The sequence below is a fragment of the Rutilus rutilus genome, assembly GCF_951802725.1.
Source record: "Rutilus rutilus genome assembly, chromosome: 20".
NCBI classification, from domain to species: domain Eukaryota; kingdom Metazoa; phylum Chordata; class Actinopteri; order Cypriniformes; family Leuciscidae; genus Rutilus; species Rutilus rutilus.
The window spans coordinates 17,605,679-17,627,718 of NC_140225.1; the positions used below are offsets into that span (position 1 = coordinate 17,605,679).

The window sequence follows — 22,040 nt, forward strand, 5'->3', positions numbered from 1 at the left end:
AATGTTTGAATAGGAACGGGATACGACACGTTCATGTTTCTTCCAGGACGAATTTGAATGTAACACTGTTATGCGCTCTGTTGTGAGCTGCAGAGTGTGTCGATTACTGGTATTTAGTTATTTTTTATTTTATTTTCTAACGTACTCTAACAAGTAATAATAATAATAATAATAATAATGGATGATCAGGGATGCCCGAGGTGCAAGACGACTAAATACAGAAATCCATCTCTGAAGCTGATGGTCAATGTGTGTGGACACACGCTGTAAGTACCTGCTGTCAGATTTCTACTCAAACCTGTACAGATCTTAAACCTTCATAGATCCAGAAGTGAATCTTTATTCATGCTGTCCAAGACAGAACGTTTTATTATTTGCATCTGGTTCGTTTTTGCTTGTATATGTGCTCTAAATTAACCAGGTCAGTGTTTCAAGCTGTGAGTGCAGTAAACCGATGTTTTTACGACTTCTAACTTCGGTTGCTCACCTGTTTGCGAGGCTCTCCTTACAAAAAGTGACCAAGGTTTCAGCCATAAAACGGTTAATATTACTACTGTAAAACCATAATAATCGAACACGTAATGTCCTTCAAATAGTATAGGGTTTTTATACTATTTTGATGTACATGATGACCAATGGACGTCAGATCTAGTTTTTATATTTTTTATTATTGCAATAACAATAGGGGAATACATAGACATACAAAACATTTGAATCTATAAAAATTCACAACTCTGCATCTTGCATCAGAAAATCAGTCACACATCTAATATCAATTATCCTTTTCAACAACTGAGATGTCTTAACAGCTGTATTGAAGTCAGAGAATCGTAAAAAACCTTTAACTCAGTGGAAAATAGTCTACCATATTTTGCTTTATGTAGGCCTATATGATTTTTCCCAAATACATTTTTTTTTTTTTTTGCTATATTATCCATTTCCAATAAACCGGTATCACAATCCATAAACAATACCATTACATCAGTTATCGTGACAAATTTGTAAAACACCTCAAAAATAAACAGAGAAACTTTGGACCAAAATAATTTGGTATACATGATACAACTAAAAAATAAATGCACAATTGTTTCTGTTTCCTCTTTACAAAAACAACATAATGGAGAAACCCCTTCTTTAAACTTATTGATAAAATCATTACATGGATAATATCTGACGTCAGATCTAGTGACAACGCATCACTGAATCAATAGGAAAAGTGACAGTTCTGTCAGACCACCTGACCCAAAACGGACAGTTTTATTGTAGTATTAACAATAACTAGCAACTATGGTATCATAGTCACCAGGAAATCAAAATGGACAATTCTTGTTTTATATTATGTAATATTGCAGTAAAATTATAAATAGTTTTTTTCGCACGAGGGCGGGACCTGTCACTCACACGAGTTCACTGCAATAGCAAACCACAACCATCCAATCAATTCCTGATGGACAAAATCAAGTCCCGCCCTAATTTCTATTTGTTCGTGAGTCCGTTTCACTCGGATATACGTCACAATAGGGAAGAAAAGACTATCGCAACATCCATTTCATGCTCACATTAAAGATGAATGCTGACAACAAAAGAGATCAAACTAGCTATTCATTTGGTGCATGGGAGTAGTCATTCAGCCACAGAAACCTGAACAGAGAGGGAGTAGTGTGTGGATCTCATGGGTGATGTGTGTCTGACTCTGAAGTCACTTGACTCCTTGTGCTTTGGGTGTCCTTGACCTGCAGAGAACGTAAGGATTCACAGTGGACTGCTGACCTTGGACTCGGAGACCGTATGAATATATTACACACTGATGACACACTGCTGGAGACATTCCAGCACACACTCCCCTCCCCTGCTCGTTTCATGAGAGTTTACCTCTGTATGCAGAACATAAGGATGACTGTAGCTTATGATTAAATGCAGTTGAGAGAGTGGAAGAAGATATTGCTTCTGGTGTTTCTTCAACTATGGGAACTTTTGACCCGTTGGGCTTAAAGGTGAACTAAGTAACTTTTATTACCTTAACTGAACAGCTTCGGAGTCATTGGAATAGTTATATTACTTATTTCGGGTTGAATGGTGGTCGTTTCGCACCCCCCTGGTGCCCGTGAGCGGAAAATTCGCACTTGCAACTTTGAGCCGGCGGGCCGCGGCCGCCGCGTCAGGAAGTATCGCGTGATATCAGGTCTCGCGATGTAAACAATTGCTTTGCGGCCAAAAGAAATCTGCTAAAATGCTGTCATTATTGCGCTCCCTCATGCTGTTCGAACCCGAATGAAGAAGACGTTTTAAAGAATGTCCCATCTGCTTTGATGTCGTTGATCTACTAGATCTGGTGTCTGAGAATAGCCAACGAGTTTTTACAACAGTGTTGTCAAATATCTATTCCGAAGCTGTGGGGGGAGCTCTAGAGAGAAACCTGCGAGCAAAAAGCGAGAATACAGCGAAGAAATCTCGAAACTACTGAGTGCTGCTTTAAGAGAGAAAATGAACTCTCTTACAGTTTTTCTCAATCATTCATGTTTTTTCAAACAGTCTTACCATTGTCTAAACTGTCAACGCTATCTCACGACCAATTCGTACGAATTCGTACGAGTGATAAAAAGGTGGCTAATTCGTACGAATTCGTACGACCTCACTCGTACGAATTTGTACGATTTGTCTAAACCCACGTGATGGGTAGGTTTAGGGGCGGGGTCATGGGTAGGTCATTCGTATGAATTCATACGAATTAGCCACCTCGTAGAATTCGTACGAATTGCCGTGAGATCAGGCTGAAACTGTATAAGACAAGTGCAATTGTCACAACTGTTTAATAGGACGTCGCATTCGCAACTCTGTTGCATTGTCTGCAAAATGTAGTTGGCTAACTCACTCAAAACATTCAATTCATGCTTTGAATCCTATTGATAAGATTTTGATAACTAAATGGATCATTTTGCATGTGTGTCATCACATAGTGAAATAATGTTTAGAAGTAGTGAAGAGTATAACAGTTTCACTGAGAATCAACTCATCAGTTTTGATTGGCAAACCACGTGCATTTAGTTATAGTTATAGGTATGACATCACTTTGTAAACCAAAATGCAGAAGCGAGTTAGCATTTTAGCACTTCGTCACTAAGTCAATGGGTTTTTGAATGGGGTTTTTGTTAAATGCCTGAAATAAGGTATTTGGTGAACACAAGCTCAAGACACTTTAATGTTTTAACTATTCTACGACATAAAATACATCAGTATTACCCCACTCGTTGCTGTTACATGTTTCGAAAAAGGCGGTTGCTAACAAGTGGCTAAATGGGACTACAGAGGTTGTCGCGGAGAGTAAACGTCATCACGCCGAACAGCTTTTACAGCCTTGTTATTCTAACTCAAACGTTCTGGGGAAATTTCTTCGATAAAAACTGAAAGAGTTGTTGGAAGCTTAGTGGGGGTGACGTTTAATGGTGTAGTAGTTCGTTTATAGCCTACCTTTATCTGTTTACTTCTGGCGACTGCATTTAGGCTTCAAAATTCATAAAAGTTGTGTTCATCTGTGATAATTATCTTTCTTGATGGACAAAACGTGCAAGTATCATAAACGTTTGTTGATCACAGAGCTTATTTTTAGCGATAATCCAAAAGCCTATGGGAAAATCCTGTTGGGTTTTTGTCGAGGGAACCAGTGTGATGCTAAACTGCTGGTTGGCCTGCAAAGTGACGTCATACCTGCACCACTCTATTGTGCAAATTGTCCACAATTGTACTTTTCTGCACATATGCCAAAACGCATTCAATTTGCCTGAATGAATAAGAAATTCAAATCAGATCTCTGAAGTGATTGTTCAGAGATATGAACTTATTGTTTTGAGAAAAACAAAACATTTGAAAATAGAGCCAAGTGATTTTAAGATATTTTAAAAAGAAAAAGCAATACTTGCCTTTATTTTTTCTTAGTTTGTCCTCCTCATTTATCATCACAAGAATGTTCGTCATCGGCACTGTTGATAAATTTTTTGATAAATCTTTTGGTTGTGATGGAAATCATGCCACTAAATGTGTGCAAAAATTGACATGTTTTGACTAATTATTAACCATCTTAATATTTATTCTTTCACTCTTTATTTTGATTGTTATAAGTTTTATAATAGTCCAATAATTATGTAATTGTTGTGATTTTTTTCCAGTATTTAAAGATCTTTAAATATCTACAAGGGTAAAATAATTAAATAGATATTAAATAGATGATTAAGCATTTGAAAAACTTGAAATCTGTTTTATTAAAAACCACCAATCGGACAGGTAGTTGAAGAAACACGTGTGTTTGTGACTCTTAAGCTGATGCTGAGTGTGTCCTTCTGACCTGCTGCAGTGAAGAGGGAAGGGCACAGGTAGGTGTGTGTGAGAGATAGTTGATGAGAGGGACACAGGTAGCTTGTGTGTGTGAGTGTGTATGTGTGTGAAATGCAGTGGTTTGCAGATTTTGTGTGTGCGTGATGGGGTCAGTTGTGCTGAGTTAGAGGAGTGTAGTAACCTCTCAACATGCTGACAAACACGGATCGGGAGAAGAGGAACGAGCAGGGAATGTCTAGCATTTATTCACATGAAAGTCTGTGTTCTTTCTGTTTTGCAGGCTTTTTGTGCCAGTTCACTCTCATACATGAATGCCCACCTTGTTCAGGTCATGGGTCAGGGAGAAGTAGAGTCTACCTAATTTGGAAGTAAATAATAGAGATTCTTCAGGGAAAACCCAGGGCACGATAGGGCAGACATCAGCTGAGCCATGGTGTTGCATGCTCATGCAGTTGTTCTGCTCATGTGGGTTTCACATCTTCAGGTCTGCGATGTGTTTTGATCCCATTTCATGGAAAGGGTGTGTAAGAGGTTTAATGTTTTGTGCTTACCAAGGCTGCATTTATTTAATCAAAAAGAGTAATATTATGAAATATTTGTACAATTTAACCATTATGTTGTGTTTGGGTCATTCTGACCCGAAAATGTTAATGTTATCGCATTGGACTCAAACTTACAGTCTTTGCTCAGTCCTAATCAAACAGTTTCAAAAATAAATACAAAACCTCTCCTAATTGAAAGAAAACAACTTAAAGGGTTAGTTCACCAGAAAAGTTAGTAAAGACATATTTAAAATAGTCCAAGTGACTACAGTGGCTCAACCTTAAGTTGATCAAGCTTTGAGAATACTTTTTGTGCGCAAAAATACCCAAAAATAACGACTTTATTCAAGTCGACTTGAACAAAAGTCTTACTGGGTTGGAACAACATGAGGGTGAGTAATTACTGACAGAATTTTCATTTTTGGGTGAACTAACTCTTTAAGTTGACAAAAAGATTTGAATGAAGTTCAAATCTTCCTGTTCTTATGAAGTTGAAGGAAGTTCTTAATGCTTCCTGGTTAAACATTAAAGCACACTAGTGTGATAAACAGTGCAAATTTTGTTGAATATTAATACAATTATCTACATTTATTTTCACTCAAAAACTGATGTGCATAAGCTTAGATCAATCAGTTCCAAAAAGAAATACAAAAAAAAAAAACTGTCCTAATTGAAAGAAAACAAGTTGACAAAAAGATTGAATCCAATATTTGGTGATAATATTGCATAACAAGTGATTTACAAGCAATTTTAGAAGGCTGGTCATTTTTGACCAGGAACTAATATTTTAGTAGGCTATATTTTAAAATGTTACTCCTGTGTTGGCAAAGCTGAATTTTCATCAGCCATTACTCCAATCTTCAGTTTCGCATGATCCTTCACCTTCAGATATCGTTTTTTTAATATTCTGATTTGATGCTCAAGAAATAAAAATTTTTATTATCAATGCTGCTTCATAGTTTTGTGGAAACTGACAATTTTTTTCAATAGAAAGTTCAAAAGAACAGCATTTATTTGAAATATAGTTTTTGTAAAGCTGTTACTATTACTTTTGTTTACTTTTTTGCATCCTTGCTGAATAAAATAAATAATTTAATTCATAAATAATTATTCATCTCAAACTTTTGCATGGGATTTGTTTTTATCAATGTATTTTAGAAATCTAAAATATAAAAAAATATTTTTAAATGAATGCTAGATTTTCTTAACAAAAGCCAATTCTCCAAATTATTTGTTAGTTTTTTTTATTTGCATTCATTTATTTTCTAGTAATTTCCCTTCTATAATTTCCTGTCACCAGCAAAGATTGATTACAATTGTGTCCATTGTGTTATATACACTCCCTGTCTTTTTACAGGCACAAATCAGATAAGAGCAGTGTATTCTGAAAGCTGATAGAAAGAGAAGGGGGAATGAAAAGGAAAGTTAAACTGCTGAGTGGAAAATTTGTTTACTGAATTTGTAAGAAATCTACTTGAAACTCAGCATTAGTTATATGCATAAATTCTGGGCAAGAAGTAACATTGGTTTCTAAGACACTCTGTACTTTGTCGGCCCTTAATGTGTATGTCTGCTTTGCCTCAAACCCATCCCATCATCACTCCATTATGATTGAACAAGACCACCACACACACAAATATCAGGCCTCTGTTTTATCCATTAGTCGAATTTATGGTTCCTTTTTGGAAATATGGCCAAATTTCACTCTCTGAAGCAGTGAGATGATTGAAATGTGTGTTTGTGTGGAATCGCTTCTGAAGGTTTTTCCAGCAGATTTCACATTTCATTGCTGTTTATTTTGACTCTCTTTCAGCAGACTTTCTGCCAGTGTGAGTAAAACGTGTGTGTGTGTGTGTGTGTGTGTGTTTCAGGTGTGAGAGCTGTGTGGACATGCTGTTTGTCCGTGGCTCAGGTAACTGTGTGCAGTGTAACACTCCTCTCAGAAAAAGTAATTTCCGTGTGCAGCTTTTCGAAGATCCGGCCATCGATAAAGAGGTGGAGATCCGCAAGAAGGTTCTCAAAATGTATGTGTCTCTGCACGCATCCACTTAGTTTTTCTTATTGACTAATTTTTATACTATTTTAATAATGATGTGTATTTGGTTTCTTTCAGTTATAATAAGAGGGAATTTGATTTTTCCACTTTGAAAGAATATAATGACTACCTGGAGCAGGTGGAGGACATTGGTGAGATAAATATACCATTTATTTAGTCATATTCATATGATACAATTGTTTTTGAAATATTTTTTGAAATGTATTTCCTTGTGTGTCTGTCCAGTGTTTAACCTAACTAATAACGTAGATGTTGAAAGTACCAAGCAGATAATGGAACAGTACCAGCGAGATAACAGAGACGTTATACAGAAAAACAAAGCCAAGCTGGTGAGTGCGCATGGTTCTGATTTCACAAGCAAGAACACTTTATTTTAAGGTGTCGTTGTTACAGTGTAATTATATGTTTAAGTACTGAGTAATATTAAGCAACTACATGTACTTACCATCGGGTTAGGCTAGGATTAGGATTTGGTTGAGGGTTAGTTGCATGTAATTATGCATAATTTACTGTTAATACTATGGTAAGTACATGTAACGTGTAACAAGGACACTTTGTTACCCAGAAATCAGAAAATCTTGTGCTCCAGGTGAGTGTTGTTACTCTAAAAAAAGTAATTAATTACTAGCTACTAATTACATCTTCAACTGTGTAATTAGATTAACTGTACTAATTATTCTCTCTTAAAAGTATTGGATTACTTTCTAAATCACATATCAACCTCGATCAGTGTAACAAAACAAGGATAGACACGAAACTGCACTTTTTATTCTTTCAAATAAACAATATACAATTGCATAAATCATTCTTGAACTGAGCAAAGTGTGTAAAGGGAGAAGGTTACTTTAAAAACATACATGTTAACATAAAATTTTGAATGTTAAATACCCAATTGTTTTATATAGAATTGTTGTATAGAGAATTTAATGAAATTACAGCAGAAGGAACTAATTAAATTAAACAGAAAATTAAGAGTAATCCATTACTTTACTTTTTCAAGGGAAAAGTAATTCAATTACAGTAATTAGATAACTTAGTAATGAATTACACCCACCACGGCTCCAGATGCAGTTGAGCCTTTATTGAGCTATTATCATCCGTTGTCTTTTCTTAGTCTTCATGAAAATGTTACAGTTGTTCCCTGAAGGAACTGTGTTTCGTTTTTAACAATTGCCTTGCAATGTGCTAAAAATGACAATAAAGTTGACTTTATTTTATTTGATCCCATGATTTATTATTGTCTCTATGTTAGACACGTGAGCAGGAGGAGTTGGAGGAGCTGTTGTTACTGGAGCAGCAGGATTCAGAGCAGAGGAGACTGGAGACCCTGCAGGAGGAACAGAGACAACTACAGGCCAAGAGGAAAAACAAACAGGCCCTGCTGGATACACTGGTACACAGTACAAACACACTTTAAAGTCGGCATGAAACAGAAGTGACATGTATCCGAGTGAAACGGCTTCTCGTACAATAAAAAATGTATAGGGTGGGACTTGATTTTGTCCAATTGGATCGCTGTTACTGTGATCTCACGTGTGACAGGTTGACATGACATGTTCCCCTCCTACCCATCACTATCCCCTCTCTACTATCAATTAAAGTGTCAAAATGAAAGTTGAAAAGAAAATAATTTCTTGAATGTTGTGTCTGTGCTTGCAGGAGAGTTCCAAGTTACCTGCGGCTGTGCTTTTGGCCCAACATAAAGATCGAGCCGCCCAACTGGAGACCCAGATAGAAAAACAGAAGCAAAACGTCAAACCAACAAACATCTTCTCTACTGGAATAATGATTGTGAGGAAACAACACACATGCATGCACACGTAATCAGTAGGACTGTTATTTAATCAAATGTATTAACGATTAATCAAATTAATTCTAGGATTTGATGAGAAAAGCCACCAAATGAAGGCTTATTATTAACCATAATTAAATGAATTCGTTTTATAATGAATAAATACTTAATATTATTAGATATATAATTAATACAAAATATTGATTTATTAAAATTGTATGTAATATATATAATATATTTATATAATTGTGTTTAATTTACATCTTAAATGCTATTCATTTGTTTATAAACATCTAATGTAGCATCACATGCACTGTTACCTGTGTAATATTCATCACATTATACATGTGCTCTAGCTTCCACACAGACACACCAGCATGTTTGTATTAGCCAGTGTTTGAGTATGACGTGGGAGTGTGTGTGTGTTTATATCATTTTGTGGTGCGTCTGTGTTGTAAAGCAGGTAAAACAGGTTTGTTCTTTTTAAAAAAATCCCTTCAGCGGTCACTGCAAAGGACACAGACCTGAACCAACATGTCATGAATGTGTATGCAAACTTGGAGGAGGGGGGAGCAATACATCTTAAAAACTGCCGTTTGAGAGTAAAAACAGAAACAGCGTGCACAATTGTGTGTGCGTTTGTGTATCCAAGTGCATGTGTTTCCACAAATGTGTCTTGTGGTTGGCATGGAGAGATGACTGGTGTGTATGTTGGCATGGGTCTTAGTACAGGGAGGATAGTAACTGGCAAAAAAGTGTTTGTCAGCTTTAGATGGCTTTTCACTACAAGGCAGGAGGCACGCTTATACAGTTATATTTAACACACAGATGTTTCTGAGCTGTGCAGTTTAGCAGTGTGTGTGTCCATCTGACTTTTTGCAGGCAGATTCATACTCTGCATACATGTGGAGAGAGAGCCAGCAGGCTTTGAGATCAAAATAGTGTGTGTTACAGGGCACAGAGAGGGCATTGGCTCTCACACTTGTTACTTGAGCTCAGTTAATGCCAGCTGGAGGGTCCACAAAGCTCACTTTATCCCCACTGAACCTGTATGTGTGTTCACTAGTGTTACACGGTACATTCAGGACACTTTCTCTGTGTGAATTCAGTGACTGATGATTATTTAGCTGTGAATAGGACAAGATATTTCAGATCATGTGATTATGAGTATATTTTGTTGTATTTGTGAGTGTTAATGTACAGTATGTGTGCTTTTGTGACATTTTTCTCTTGTGTCCCATGCAGAGCAGTGTGAGTGTGTGATCATTTTAAAATGTGCTGATCTGAGAGGTATGTGTGTGTGTGTGAAGGTCAGCAGAGGTGCTGATAGACAGTTTATATTTGTTGACCTTGGAGCGTCCTGAAGACTTGCATAGTCAGAGTCCCGATGCTCTCTCCCGGCTTGATCCCCCATGTGAAACAGAAACCTTTCGCCGTTCTCTCGCATTCCTCTCAATTTAACCATAAAAAAAAAAAAACCTTAACAGAAATTTGCTCAGAGCACATTGTTTTATGAGGTTTTGTGAAAACTGCTTTTGTGGACAATCTTTGTTTGAGGAGGTTTTAGCAATAGTTATCAACAAAAAATATGTTGTACTGTATAGTTTAGATTTAAAGCAGTGTTTCTCAACCTCACGAAAAATCCAAAGGGGTGCAAGATTAATTAATAAATTATTAATAATATATTACAACGATCTAACTCTAACCTTAATAATAATGCAAAAAAAAAACATGAAATCAAAATGTAAACTACCATTATTATGTAATTTCATAATTACATTACACAGTGGAAATACAAACTTTGAACATTATATGCAAACCTATAATAATTTAATTTAATTAAATAATAAATATACAAAAAGTTAGCAATAATAATGTTACTAAATAAAGTTACTTAACCATATGCTGAGTCCACATCGTATTATCATGCTTATTTATATCTCTAATGAGGATTGATACTTCGGTTGACAATAGCGAACATTAGATCTTGATGAGGGAAGTGTTGTTCTACGCAGAAAGAGAAGGCAGTTTTGCGCCAATCAGGACATGTATATTACACACTTGAGTGTTTTGTATGAATGAAGAGATCCCGGTGGATTTTCACTAACCGCTGAGCCTGAACCGCAGATTCAACAGGAGAAAGAATGAAAGTTATCTCTGTGTATTTAAACGAATTACCGCACAGTACACATTTTTTTCGTCGCTGATAGACCACCATCATTATATCTAGCCAAGTTTCACAGATAAGTTTCTCTTTACAGCTAATGCGAACGTCGCTAAGACCAGAAGAGTATACGCGGAAGTAAACATGCACACTCGCATCGCCGAAGCTCAAAGGTGCCATCTTGTATTTAGAGTTATGCATTTCTGATTTATTGCCCCCAAATGTTATGTTAAAGTTAATTTAAATTTCAGTCATATATGGCACTTAATGTCTAAGTGGGCGGTTTTTGTCCAAAGAAGCTCCAAAGTAAACTAAACTTTATTCTTGACCCGCTCTGTGTCCGACATTGTGTACTACGAGAATACAAGATGAATAGCCAATCATTTTAGTGCAATTTACATAAAGTCTTAAAGGTGCAGTAATAAAAACGTTTTTTTATTTTTTTTTTATTCTATTTAATTATGGTCAGTAAAACTAAGTTCTTAGTGCAAGAAACTTGGGGGGGGGGAAATAATTAAATAAAAAGCTGCAGAATCGTTTATAGTTTAAGATTATATATCTGTTTTGGAAACAGAGCCTTCTTTTGGTCTTCTTCTCAAAATAAATATTGAGAAGGAAAATTTTATAACAGAATTTTCCAAATCCAGTCCACACATTCTGGTTGATACTTGCAGTTGAATGCTGGCAAGAAGCAAGACAAATACACCTCAGAAATAATAACCCATATTTGTTGGTTTGAAGAAAATTATCACACCCACAGAATGAACAATCAAATGAGCCATTGCATCGTAGTGCCTTTCCTGTGCCAGTCAAAATGTTCTGTGCCTCCCAAGACAGAAGTCTAGAATGCAGAACCAGGGGAGATAGTTTATTTTAATAATGTAAAATTCAAGTCCACCTCGTAAAATTATGTTTATTGTGTGTTAATGTCAAACATACGTACTGATTCACTGCCCAGGCAGGGGTGAGGTTAAAACGCTGGACGGCACTGAATGTCGAAATGCTGCAGATATATGATTGATTTGAACACAAGGCCCCGTAAAACAGTGTGTAACTGCTCGGAGTGAAACTCTGAATGCACAGACAACTGGAGGGGTGTTTCAGCTCAGGGATTTCCTTCCCTCTCCACCCCCGCATAGTAATGAAGATGGATCGAGCCAGCAGCTCTGTTTTAGAGGCGCTGGGGAGGGAATATGTATCTATAGTCACTCAACATGCACAGCATCAGCAGCATTTCTTTATATATATATATATATATATACATATACACATGCGCACGCACACACACACACTACACCTCAAATTAATGTTGAGAGCAGATGTTTTAAGATTTTTGAGTTGGTGGATGCAGTAGTGGTTTGCTGTGAGTGTGTGTGTGTGTGTGTGTGTGTGTGTCAGAGTTCTGAAGAGTTTTCCACTGGTATCAGGCTGTTGACAGGGTAATCTGTGATGGGATGGTGTGTAGGTGTTGACATGGAAATCTCTAGATTGTGTTTGTGTGTGAGATGTGAGTTTGGATCAGCCTGTGTAGAATTTATGTTTGTTATTTTGAGGTCATAAACCAACAATTTTTGGTGTGTGTGCGAAATGTTTAAGTGTTAAATTTGTAAATTTAGAGTTTTTTTATTAACCTGTGTGTGTGTGTGTGTGTGCGTGTGTGTTCCTGTGTCCAAAGCAAGTAAAAATAGTAAATAAAATGTCTTGCAGGCCAATAACTTATTTTTAAAATGATTTTTAGAATATATATATCGTTAAAAAAAATTGGGTCAGTTAATATTTTTATATATATTTGAAATATTTTTGTTATGCTCACCATGGCTGCATTTATTGATTCAAAATACAGTAAAAACAGTAATATTGTAAGATATTTAAATTACTGTTTTCTATTTTAATATATTTTAAAATGTTATTTATTCCCGTGATTTATATCCCAGTCTTTAGTGTCACATGGTCCTTCAGAAATCATTATGCTGGTGCTTAAGATAATTTTTTTCAGGATTCTCTGATGAATAGAAAGGTAAACCAAAAAACAGCATTTATTTGAAATAGAAATCTTTTGTAACATTATAAATGTCTTTACTGTCACTTTTGGTTGATATGTCCTTGCTGAATAAAAGTATACATTTTTTTTTTTTATTAGTTTCTAAAAAGTTACTGACCCCAAACTAAAATAAATAAATAATAATATATATTAAATGCTCTCACTCAGGAATGTTTAAGGAATAATTAATGTTTAATGTTCAATTAACATATCATAAAACTCCCCTTTCTAGTGTTCATTTTCACCCTCCATTTACTTGTATCTCTGTTGTTTCGCTCTCTTTTTCTCTCTTTGTTATGTCTTCCATTATTTTACTTTGCTGTTTTGTTGCAGTTTAAATGCATGCAGTACTTTCAGGCCAAAATAAAGAAGCTCTCCCATGGAAATTCCCTCCACACACACTCACACTCCCTCCTTGCTGTGGTTTCTGTCTGTCTCCAGCAAGTTCAGTCTCCCTTGTGTGTGTGTGTCTGTGTGTGTGTGTGTGTTTGCAGTGAGTGATGTTGTCATACATCTTTAGATCCCCTGCTTGGATCTGGATCCATAGAGGGATGTGTGTGTTTGTTGGAGCTAATGCATTTATGTGTGTGACTTCATCTTAGACAGAATGTCTGTTAGTTTTGTTTAAATGAGGTCATCTACATGAAATGTTCCATTTAAACTCAACAAGAATGTTAAATACTCTCAACTCAAATGGTAGTAAGTAAAACTATAATCTGAAATAAATTAACAAAATAGAGTAAGATAAAAAGTTAGTTATCAGAAAATGTAACAAAAAGTTATATATTTTGAATGTAACATTTTAAGCTGCTCTAAGCATTTAAAAAAATTACTATGCATAAAGTGTACCTACTTCATCGATGGTTGTCATAGGAAATCACACGTGTCTCTGTCACGGCCCTGTAAAACAAGTGTGAGGGGAGCGGCCCATGCCTTTTTAGCCAATCAGAACACTTAACCAATCAGAAGTGATCTCTGCCTGTCAATCAATGCACGTGTTCATATTGGAGGGTGGGGTTTTGGAGTGCATCTATCTAAAATTGAGTTTTTATTGACATTACAAAATCTGTCCATTTGTAGTGCAAAAATAGTTCTAAAATGTGTCTTTCTGTATGTATCTTTCCTTTAGGGTCAGACCGTGTCTTTGGCATCCGTGTCTCGTGTGGAGGAGGTGTTGTACGTCTATCAGCCTGTGTACGTTGACACATACGGGCCACCCGTTCCAGAACTGGATCAGTTGGGCAGACAAGGGTAAGAATCACTTGCTTTTTGTGATATTATATTATATTATATTATACCACAGGGCTGTTGAATGCTTGAATCTGATTGGTTGATGAACGTTCTAAGGTGTGCAATTATTTTCAAGGAATCGCATGGCTAAAGTAGTTCCAGGCAGGTCTTGACCGCATTACATCCCTGTATCATTTCGCCAAATGATTTCAGTTATTTATTATGTACGAAAAGCACATAATCTCTTTCTCCCGCTCCCTCTCCCACTCAAAAGCACACAAATACAGTATGGACACACACTCGCTCAGAAACGTGTTTTCAGCGCTGCTCTGCTGATTTTAACTGTAAAATAGTTTAGCAGCTTAAAAGCTAAATGACATTTCTCACTAGCGAGGTAATAATGGCGGTTTTCTTGAAGCAGATAAATTTAGTTTCGCTATTAGTAGAGACGCTTCTGCCTCCGAACACTGTTGAGAGACGCACGGACTCAGGTAATTCACACACAATCTCTCTCTCTCTAATAACTATAATAATGGCTCAAGCCTCCGTTAGCTCTAAAATTATGTTTTGGAATTAGCAATGGAGGTGGTGGATGAGATGCGTAAGAAAATTAGTCATACACACAAGAGCATTTTAAGGACAAAAATCTGACAAATGTCTTGAAATACAACATCTAAACTATGTCTTGAGGTGTGGTAACTGTAGTATAAGCGGAATAATTGACTCGGAATAATTGACAGTCCACGGGTGTGCATTATTTTTTTTATAATTTTAAAGGCCTGTCATCAATTATTCCTTACTTATATTATATTATATTATATTATATTATATTATATTATATTATATTATATTATATTATATTATATTATATTATATTATATTATATTATATTATATTATTAATCAGTATGTTAGTAAATGAATGGGCATTGAGGAACAGACTACATTTAATGTATTTTTTTAAATTCATGCATAGGGTTATTCTTTTCTTTTTTGTACATTCTCTCTCTCCTTTCTGTCAGAGAGAATGCATGAGAATGCATTTGACAGAGATAAATGACCTCTTATTCAAACAAATAAACCACATCTCCCATGGTGCACTGCTCCCAGGATAAACAGGAAGTCTGCTGACATTTTTGCAATGCTTGCAGTTCCACGCTTCACTTAAGTTTGACTTTCTCTGTAAGACACACTCTCACTCTTTTCAAACCCACACAGTCTTTGAAGCTATATTAGTGATAGCATTAATGCAGTGATTTTCATTCGGAAAATCAATGATTTTCATTTCATATTACCCTATAGGGTATACCCCTATAATAATTTCTTAATAATCTCAACATATCTGCTCCCATAAGGGAACCCACGCCATAATAAATAAGCTTTGATCAGTCTACTAATGACTACACTCTTAGAAGAAAAGGTTCTTTATTGATTCTTAAAGGGTCCTGTGCTTCATATATAGAGTTAATTTTATGAATTTTGTTTTAATAAATTTTGTTTTAAACTAATTTAAGTTCAATTAAATTTATGACTAGAAAAAGTTTAAGTAACTTGTTAAACATGAAAGTACAATGCGGTAATTTAAGACATTTTATGTAGAACCTTTTTGGCAAAAAATAAAATAATTGTTTTGGAGGAAAGAATTACTGTGCACTGAAAGTTATACACTTTCAGTTGACGTCTACGGGGCAAAAATGCAACGATTGCCTCTCAGACTTTCATTGTAAGTGCGTTTCTGTCACAGATGCTGTTGACAAAGCTTAACTTGTATTGAACTCACACACACAGATAGACACACTGGAATCTTCATCTGAGGATCTTTTGATTTGGTTTGCGCTGAAAAGCAGAAGACAGGAGAAGAAAAAGAGTGAGGGTTATGAAAAGAGACGATAGGGTGGATCACTCTCTCTTTGTTTCTTTTTCTCCGTCGCTCTGAAATCTGTTTTTGCATCAAAGAATTTGACCAGCTTCAGGCTTTTGAAGTCGAGAGCGGACACGACTCTAAGTGTTTGTGTGTGTGAGGTTGACAGAGAGACAGATTGTTTTTTGCTATTTGTCTTAGTGTGTTTTGACAGCGAGTTATTGGAGATTTATGTTGGACTGGTTTGTGTTTTTGGAGGGTCATGTATGTATTCACTTCCTCCTCCAACCCCCGGGGGCGAACCCCGTCCTATGTGTCCGTCCCTGTTCTGTACCTGTATAAATACAGATTGGGTGGGGCGTTTTATTAAAGACAGCTGTGTGTGTGTCTTGAAAGGAGGTGATTGGGTTGAAGTTTCCTTTTCTCCACACACACAGTTTTCAAGTGCAGTCAGTCGCCTCTATATATATGTGTGTTGAATGAATAAAGGAATAGTTTGTCCCCCACTTTTTGAGAGATAACAATACCCCTCTGCTTTTACAATGTTGCATAAAAATACGTTTCAAAGTTTGGCTGCACAAGGCCCCCTTGATGGATCAGGAATCTTCCATTCAAACACTCTCATTCAGGACACACACACATTTTCAGTCAGTGTTGAGTGATGTCTCTGGTGAGTTTGGAGGCATGTCTGCAGAGTTTTGGATAACGTAATTAGTTTAAGAGACATTAGTTATTGGACAGGACAGAACTTGTCTGTGTTTATATGAATTAGGTGTTGTTAAAGTTTTGAAATAATCCAAGTTACATTACCATTCAAAAGTTTGGGATCAGTAAGATTTTTTATTTTTTTATTTAAAGTAATTGTTTTCTATTTTAATATATTTTAAAATGTATTCCTGTGATGGAAACCACTAGTAAAAATGCTTCTATTTTGCCATATTTTTAAGTTTAATGCAGCATTTATTCAAATGAATTTGTGAGTTTCAGAATGTCTCAGTAAAAATTCCTTCGGGCAATGAAAAAACATGCTTTCATCGCCATGCCAATGTTTAGACTATAGAAACACACTTTGCCATACAGGAAGTCATCATGTGAAAGACAGGAAGTAATCCATCAGCAGGTCAGAAGAGGAAGCATGTGTGGACAGGGTCAGTAGCTTTATTGTGTTTTTCAACATAAATCTGGTTGATTATTGTTTATTTCACTAATAAACTACAAGAGATATTGTGAATATAGCCATTTCTAATAGGCAAACAGTTAAAACCTTATAAAAAGTTACTACTTCATAAAAATATTAAGCATACATTTTGATCAGACATTATTTCTATATTTTTTTAAGGTAATTCATTTAGTGTCATTATTCTGCTAGAAGATCTAGTTCATGACATATAAACCTACCTAGTTTTTTAGTATGCTTTACATTGCTAAAAAAAAAGGTGTTTCACATCATAACGGTTATGTAGTGTATTTTATCATAAGTGATGGATTGTCCAGACAATCTGTTTTATAAAATACTTGCCATTTCTAGTGTCAATTAGTTCCTACTGTAAGAATGTAGGGTTAGAAGGGTCAATGACTCCAGACACGTCTTCCATCCATCCCTCCATCTCTCTCGGTCAGTACTTTTTTTTTTGGAAACTGCATTTTTAGGGGCCTGATTTGAAATTTGCATATGCAAACAAGTCTAAAACAAAGATTATGGCCTTGGCTTCAAGAGTAAATTTGGCTTGCAAATGGATCCTGTTTCTGAGGTAGCAAGAGGGAGTTAAACTTTAAAATCATACCCTGAGGGTAGATAATGGATAATGGATGGACAAACTAAACTTGTTCACCTTCTCTCTCTCAATCCACAGATTTGAGTGAATTTTGCATTTCACCATTGGTGTGGCTTTTCCTTTGTGCAAGGAATGCTCGCAAACATTATCTCCTAAGCGTGTGTTTTTTCATTAGCCTCATTCTCTTTTCAACATAAACCATGATTTGTGTCTTCATGCTTTTCGGACACACGCTGTCTTTGTAAACAGCAATGTACCTTTGGACCAGTAGGTTTTAATGATGCATTATGCCCTGGAGGATCCCAGGTCAACTCTTGGCTCCTGCATAGATGAGTTTGCTCTCTGAACTCTGATGAGGATATTTGTGTTGTGGATGAGTTGTAGTTTGGTATATGTGTGTCTGACATAGCAGTGTGGGCAACCAGATCTGTTGTGAGGAATGTGTGTGTGACACTGACCCTGTTAAAATGACAGATTGTACAGCAGCTGCTTGAGAGTTCCCTCTTTTTTTTTTTGAGGGGAACATTTCTGTGCTGAATCCTGCACACACACACACATTTCTATTAGGTATTAAAGGCATAAAACACAGACCCCACTGACAGAGAACACACACACACCATCATCTCCACAGTGTGTCATCACTGATACAGCTGTGTGGTTTAACTAAAACACTGTTCAGTTCATGTCAACATTTCAACCCTGAGATCATCCATTTGACTACATGTCCAATGTCGACAACATGTCCGTCTTATGTCCGTCTCCCAAACATTTTAGTCATTGTCCAAACCCTCGCATTAGTCACTTCTCAAACAACCTTCCAACAATGTAACATACATGATAACATGTCAAATATATGAATTAATATTAACTTATGTCTTATTTTAATTACCAAAAATATATACAACTGTTCAAAAATGTGGACCCAGTAAGATTTTTTTGAAAGAAATTAATACTTTTATTCAGAGTTCTACATTTGTAGAAAATAATTTTTAAAAAGGTTTCCACAAAAATAATAAGCAGGACAACTGTTCAACATTGATAGTTTTTTTTTTTTTGCACCAAATCAGCATATTAGAACTGAAGACTGGAGTTAAGGCTGCTAAAAATTCAGCTTTGCCATCACAGGAATAAATTATATTTTTTAAATATGTAAGGGATAGTGGAGGTATGTAAGACGTGAAGGCGAAGAACCACCCAATGCGGAGTGCGTCCAAATCGTTTAATGCACAGCTAGCCGTGGATTATCCCGCTTATACCATGGTCATTTGCCAGCATTGACAACTTAAAGCTGTTATTGATGTTTGCAGGTCAATATTTGATCGGAAGGGGAAAAATGACCTATGATCTGGCATTCTGTCTGCTTTGAATCAGACACAGAGATAAAGTAATGCGTAACATTACATTTATTTGAATGAATGTATTATAGCATTTATTTGAATTCATTATTGAGAGAGATGAGAGATGCATGTGTGAAATACCTCCGTCTATTCAGCGTCTCTCTCTTTTAACAATGAAGCTTTAATTATTTCAAAACCATTGTTACTGAGAAATATAACGTACCGATTCAGTAGCAAAGCTATTTTATTAATAAAAGTTGCGGGGCAGAGTTGATAACAAGTTTCTGTGCTCCTAAATGTTTCTTTGTGAGTGTGTGTGCGCAGCGCGAACTCCTGAGTGACGTATGCGTGTGTGTGCTCCAATGAAAACATTGTATTAAGGTGATTAAAATGACTTGGAACCTATCTGTGCATTAAACGGTTTTATTGCACACCTTCCAGCCAATCAGTATTGAGTATCAGACAGACCATGGTATAAATTAAAATAAAAAAGTGATTTTACAGTATTGCTGTTTTACTGTGTTTGTGATAAAAATAAAATGCCTTGATGAGTATAAAAGCTTCTTTAAAAAAAAAAAAAGAAAAAAAAATCATTTGAACAGTTGTGTATGTTTTTTAATAACCACAAACCAACATTTGGTCGCAAACAAGCTAGATGTATTAATTAACTATCCAGATGATTTGTTTTATTACTATTATGTATTTTTTGCTTGTTTTTTATTGCTATATTTTTAACAGTTTTGCAAAAATGTTTGTCAAAATTACAAGTCTTAATTTAAAATGCTCTTATAGTGTGAAGTTTATCCATCTGAGGTGGACATACAACGTTGTCTGAAGGTCAAGCACTTTCATGTTGACTTTCTATTGAATAAGAAAATGTATTAATGTTTTTTTTTTTAAACACCATTTTGTTCTCTTTTCTTTTTAAAGATCCAGAATTCTTATGATTTTTTTTTTTGTTATTTCAAACATCCGAATCAGCATATCATTTTCTTGCCATTTTGTTGTTCTTAAGATTTCTGTTATTGTTCCGATCAGCAATGCTTTTATGACATGATTGTCTCGAGTACTTCGGGCAAAACTAAAAGCGAAAGAATCTGGATTAAATGTGATGACAGTGATTCGCTTGTGGAATTATGCGTGTGGTTTGTGGATTAATGATGGAGAAGCATTCTGTGTGCATTAGCTCATGGTCCAGCGCTTCAGTAATCTCTGTTTGTTTAGAAAACGCGTGAAGCTGAGAGGAGCTTAAGTGTTTCTGATGATACCTGACCCCCTCGATCCCTCTCTCTCTTTCCATCGTTCTCTTCCTCTCACTGTAGTATCAGTTTACATGTAATTTTCGGTTCTCTCATAATGAATGGCCGCTGTGGACTCCAGCTGCTGGAGTGTTTTGAGGTGCTGTTGGGCTAGTGTGAGATCTCAGAGTCTCACCCACAAGCATTAGGTTTCTGATGTTCTAGTGGTTTGTGGGTAACAGGCAGTTGTCGATTTGGTGAAAAATATATGGATAAAAAAATGAAATATTTGATATATTGTAATATTAATATTTTAGTTATGTAAAGCAACTACATTCTTACATATTTTGTGGCTTAAAGGGAAAGTTCACCCAAAAATGAAAATTCTGTCATTTTTTTTGTTTCTGCTGAACACAAAAGTCAATGGGGTCCATCAACTGTTTGGTTACTGACGTTCTTTTTATTTATCTTCTATTGTGTTCAGCAGAAGATAGAAACTCATACAGGTTTGGAACAACATGAGGGTGTGTAAATGATGACAGAATTTTCATTTTTAGGTGGACTATCCCTTTAAGATAACAAATATGCACTACCAATCAAAATGTTTTTTTTATTTTTTTTTATTAAAGTTGTATTCAGCAAAGGATGCATTAAATTGCTAAAAAGTGACAATTATAATGTTACAACCAATTTCTACTTCAAATAAATGCTGTTATTTTGAACTTTTCTGATAGAAAAAATGTTTTGCACTGTTTTCAACATTGATAATAAGAAATGTTTCTTGAGCAACAAATCTGCATTTTAGAATGATTTCTGAAGGACTGGCTGCTTTTGTCAAAGACTTTATTAAAAAAACGTTGTCACAGGAATAAATTACATTTTAAAATAGGAACGTTAATTTAAATTATAATATTTCACAATAATACTGTTTTTACTGTATTTTTGATCAAATAAATCCAGCCTGGGTGAGCATAAGATATTTTATTTTAAAAACATTAAAACCGACCCCAACCTTTTAATGGTAGTGTATATTATATTACATTACATTATTTACACACAGTATAATTCTAGTAACTACAGTTGGCATTTTGTTTTTCTTTTAAAATGAAATTTGTACTTGTCATTGTGAAATCCATGAATGTAAAACAACAGAGGTGCTCCCTCTAGAGGATTAACCAGATTATACTCAAAGCCATTATTTTAGAAACTACTGTTAAACCATTCACTTTTATAGCTAATCGTCCTGTCTCTGTGTGCAGGTATCTGAATCATGTGCGCACAGCATCTCCTCAGGATCAGGCTGGTGGTTATACATCAGGACTGGCCTGCCATCGCGCCCTCCAGGACGCTTTCAGTGGCCTCTTCCCCCTGTGATTTTACGAAACTACAGTCACTTCCACGCCACCTGTTCATCAGTCTACCTAAAGACTCACTCACAAGCAAAGAGAAAGGCTGCGAGTGTTTGGATGCATGGGAAAGATTCCTGTGAAGGACTTTGTGAATACGGCCCCTTCAGAAGGCCAGGTTCAGAAAACTATGAAGTTTATGTTGACTTAACCATAAACAAGCTTTAATAGGTGTACAGATATTTTTGTTGATCAGTTTTGTTATTTTTGTAATGCTGCTTCAGTTAAATAAACACACAAAAAAATTATTTGTCAATGTTGGTTGCGTGA

General features: G+C 35.7%; 1 protein-coding gene across 1 annotated transcript; it reads left to right on the forward strand.

Moving 5' to 3' along the window:
• The first annotated feature begins 27 nt into the window (after window positions 1-27).
• mnat1 (MNAT1 component of CDK activating kinase) lies at window positions 28-22,024 on the forward strand. The gene is made up of 8 exons (XM_084390633.1): window positions 28-266; window positions 6,743-6,895; window positions 6,985-7,058; window positions 7,153-7,256; window positions 8,180-8,320; window positions 8,587-8,718; window positions 14,054-14,175; window positions 21,624-22,024. The coding sequence occupies exons 1-8, from the start codon at window positions 178-180 to the stop codon at window positions 21,736-21,738; spliced, it is 930 nt and encodes a 309-aa protein (XP_084246759.1). The 5' UTR covers window positions 28-177; the 3' UTR covers window positions 21,739-22,024.
• The last annotated feature ends 16 nt before the right edge of the window (window positions 22,025-22,040 follow it).